The sequence below is a fragment of the Pholis gunnellus genome (assembly GCF_910591455.1).
Source record: "Pholis gunnellus genome assembly, chromosome: 10".
In the NCBI taxonomy this organism is placed as follows: Eukaryota; Metazoa; Chordata; class Actinopteri; order Perciformes; family Pholidae; genus Pholis; species Pholis gunnellus.
Window position 1 is genome coordinate 16,809,495 of NC_136537.1, and position 4,231 is coordinate 16,813,725.

The 4,231-nt window shown below is 44.8% G+C and overlaps 1 protein-coding gene across 1 annotated transcript; it reads right to left on the bottom strand.

Annotated features, from left to right (window-relative positions):
* Nucleotides 1-389: 389 nt before the first annotated feature.
* On the bottom strand, nucleotides 390-3,946 carry zic6 (zic family member 6; the record flags this gene model as incomplete). The annotated part of the gene is made up of 2 exons (XM_079167263.1): nucleotides 390-1,012; nucleotides 2,989-3,946. The coding sequence occupies 2 exons, from the start codon at nucleotides 3,944-3,946 to the stop codon at nucleotides 390-392; spliced, it is 1,581 nt and encodes a 526-aa protein (XP_079023389.1).
* Nucleotides 3,947-4,231: the final 285 nt, after the last annotated feature.

A 4,231-nucleotide genomic window follows, 5' to 3' on the forward strand; every position in this document is an offset into this window, starting at 1 on the left:
AGACGTCTCTTTTTTTTACTTTCCAGTAAGTTCAGAGGACTCAACACGCAGATTTCCATATAAGCCTTTGTCATTTTTTTTTTGTCTCACTTAAGATAGATATCTTTAATAATTACGCAACACCGCGAACAATTAGGCATATACACTGTGTAAAAGTCCATAGAACCCACTGTGGGGTTCGTGTGGCTATGGGCTGTAAGCCAAACCCAAACCAAACAAATAAAGCTCGACACATTTCGCATTTTCAATAGGCTATATGACTCGACGTGTGTGTCACAAAATATTTGATACAACATCCACAAAAAAATACACAGAGTAGTAGAGATACAGCTGTACGTGTTTAGGCTATAACATGGACAGATATGGGCCGCACGTGTCCCAACAGGAACTCAAAGAGACGGGATGTTGTTGCATTGCTTTGGGAACGAGTCCACGCCGCTGTGGCATGTGTACCATCCATTGACAATACTTTTCTGAAAGGGAGAAGTGGAGGGGAAAGTCCTTGAGCTCTGGGCAAACGTGTGACCTGTCTGGCCGCAGGGGTACTGGGAGGACTGGGACCTGTAGCTGCCCCTCTGTAGCAACAAAGGGTCCAGGAGGGGCTGCGACCTGTGTGTGGAGTAGTCCAAACTGCTGTCAAACGTGTGATGGAAACGTGACCTCGAGGTCGACTCGTCCCGACTCTCCGGGGACAGGGGGATATCTTGAGTCGACGTGGGCGGGTGGGGTGGGCTGATGTGGGCTCCGTCCGGGACTCGGGTTGACCTGTCCTCCGCGATGTGACCCGCGTCGCCGGGACGCGCGTCCTCGCTTTTGACTTCGTGGACCCTGTTGCAGTGGAGCTTCATGTGCTTTCGCAGGGAGCTTGGGTGGGTGTAACACTTGTCGCAGCCACTGACCTTGCACGTGTAGGGTTTGTCGCTGGAGTGCACGTGAGAATGCTTCTTTCTGTCGCTGCTGTTCGCGAACCTCCGGTTGCAGCCGTCGAACTCACATTTAAACGGTTTTTCACCTAAACGTTCAAAAAGAGAAATGACGGCGAGTTAAGAAAATACTTACAGGCCTCGTGCATGCTCTCTCTCTTTCTCTCTCTCTCTCTCTCTCTCTCTCTCTCTCTCTCTCTCTCTGGCCTTATATGCTAATACTGATTAGCCTAAGTGAGTTCAGTGCCCTCCATCCCACCACATTATATGAAAAAAGTGAGCTTGGAAAAACAAAACAAATGCACATCCGGGCTTCACACTGAAATGACTGGAATCTAAATCATCAGCTTTCAACATGTGACTCTGCAAACACAGAGCCGCTTTTCCCCTTGCCTTGCTTTTTAAATGCCACATCTTTATAGTAAATTGTTACTAATGTGCAAAAACTAGGACTGCTTTGAGTCATGAAATGACTGACTTGTGCAGGCCTGTTTGCAACAAGTGAGGCAGTGTGCGGACTAAATCAGCCATCAGGCTGCAGTTAAACATGCATTAGATTATGATAAACCTGCGACAGCAAATGCAAAGATTTGTTTAAATGGCGTTATCATCATAGAATGAATTATGGCTATAAAGATGCTAATTGATCTGCTCGCACAAAATTGCCTACAGCTGCGCACTGTCTCTGCTGCTCACGTGCTGATGTAGCGGACAATCAGGAAGAGCATGGACTAAATAAAACTGTTATAGTTTCTCCTAAATCTTCATTTTGCAGGCCTGTGTGTTAATGGGCGTCTATCTTTTGGAATTTCAAAGAAATGTTCATATATTTTTCTGCCATAAATTTAAGTCTAATTAGCTACACTACGCATGTGCAGTAATAAGAAATGCCATTAAGCGTCCCCTTTCCTGTCTCTATTCTCTTTGCTTTCATTAGTAAAACAATGGAACACCAGAAGTAAAAGGGGTCGCCTAATAAATATGTTTTATCTCCAGCCTTCCTCTTTCTCTGAAGACCATTCACTTCATTCGTTAATTATATTTTCAATTGAAATGCCTGCATTTCATGATTACACCTTGTGAGATCCCGTTCATGCAATCCCTGAAGTGTGTGTGTGAAAGATAAGAATAAAATAAGATTGCACCGTAAATCCTTTTTGCAGATGATATTAGTGTGCTCAAATGGGGCATAAAAGGAAAGGCCCAAGAAAGTCAGTTCTAAAATTAAATGCATCTTATGATATCATTTTGGTGGCAAGTAACAGGCCTATCAAAGTGATGGAAATGAAACGAGGATAAGGAAACGTGACTCATTTTGTTTCAATTTATAATCATTTCATTTTGCTGACTGAGGTCATCCGTTTGCTCACGTTTTTATTTCCTACTACATCACAGTGTGATGTGGTGCTCTGCTAGTGTTCCTGAGCACAGGAGAAGACGAGTCCCTGGGAGGCAGAGACAGCGTAACTGCTACGTCACAGCTCTCCGGTGTCCCGGCATTTATTTAATAATTTAACTGAATGAAGTGGGAGAGGCACCCTAACCACTAGGCCTGCAGACTACACTCCTTTGTAACTGCTTTACTGCTACTCTTCTGCCTGCATGAAGCCTGCGCATGCTTTTCTCCTGCAAAGCACGCAGACAATAACAGAGACGGCAAGAGGCAGCGAGAAAAGCTTTGCATAATAATATTTTTATAACAATGATGGCCTAAATAACACAACACAGTGTAATAATAACAAAAAACAATGTCTATGCATTATTAATAATAATAGTCATAATAATAATGATAATAATAATAATGATTATAACAGTAATAATATGACAGAATTGGCAAACGTCCCTAATCCGTGAAATAATAATAAATAAAAAATATGTTGACACAGATAAACACAGCAAAACTCATAAATATTAATTAAATAGTTTGTGTTGAAAGTTGAAAAAACGAACCACATTTCTTTTCAAATATCACTTGCCAAAATGTACAATTATTAATATCATCATTATTATTATTATAATAATCATCATGATCAAATGACGTGCTTTAGTATGATTATTAACTAACCTGTGTGAGTCCTCTTGTGGATTTTAAGATTCTCTGATCGTGCAAAAACTTTCTCACAGCCGTGAAAGGGGCAGGGAAAGGGCTTTTCCCCTGTGTGGACTCTGACGTGGTTCACCAGCTTGTATTTGGCTTTGAAAGGCTTCCTGTCCCTCGCACAATCCTCCCAGTGACAGACATACTCAGAGTGATCTGGTCCTCCGACGTGCTCCACTGTCAAATGGGTGACAAGTTCATACATGGTCCCGTAGGCTCTGGAGCAGGACAGCTTCCCAGCCCCCTCTTGGCCGTCACTCCACTTGCACACCAGCTCGTGCTTCACCATTTGCTTAGAGCACCTGAGGAAAGCGTCGCCTCCTCCACGTTGAATTGCCATGTTGAGGGGTTTGTACAGACCCAGGAACTGGGAGACAAGCTGCTGGCTGTTTCCCTTGGGGCTGATAGTTTGGCCATAATGGTGAGTCCGACTGAGGAGGTCGCCAGGTAGACCCAGCATCATCTGGCTGCCGAAATCTCGAGATGCGTCGGTGGAGGTGTGGGCCTGCTCCTGATAACTGGAGAAAAAAGCATGACTTCTGTTGTCTCTGTAGCCATGGAAGTCACGATACCTTCCAATCCCGCCATGTTGGTTAGCTCTTGATGCCAGTTGATCAGTGACGGGTGGCATGCCGGCTCCAGAAAGATTGGCTCCAAAGATAATGCCCCTAGGGCTGTGCTCTAACCGGTGGCTGTGGTATCCAGAGTCTGAAAAATTGGGAACCGAATGGTCAACATATGCACTGGACCTCGTCTCGGGGTAGTCTCGCAAATTGTGCGCGGGGCAGAGTTTTAAGGAACTGCCAGTGGGGAGTCCCATGTGCTCTCCTGCCAAAGGTGGCAGCACCATGCTGGGTTCAGTATTGCTCTCCCCGGGGTTGACGCAAGAGAGAGGGCAGCCACTAAACCTCGAAAGGCTTGTCATGTTTTGTTGTGAGTTTTGGCTATGAGTTTGCAAAATCAACCAATTCGGCACTCAGGATACACCTAGTAGTTCCCTCTCCATGTCCCTTGTCTGTGTATCATCTGCATGTGAAATTCTTGGCCGTGAACTTCGCAGAAGTAGGAACCAGACTCAGTTTCGTTAAAGTTGGTGTGAGTCCCATGCCGTTCACTTTGCCCTCTTGATTTGTGGCAATAACCGTGGTAGTAAAAAATGCTTCGAAACAGGCCATGGTGCAATATAAAAGCACAGCAGGCAAACCTGCTT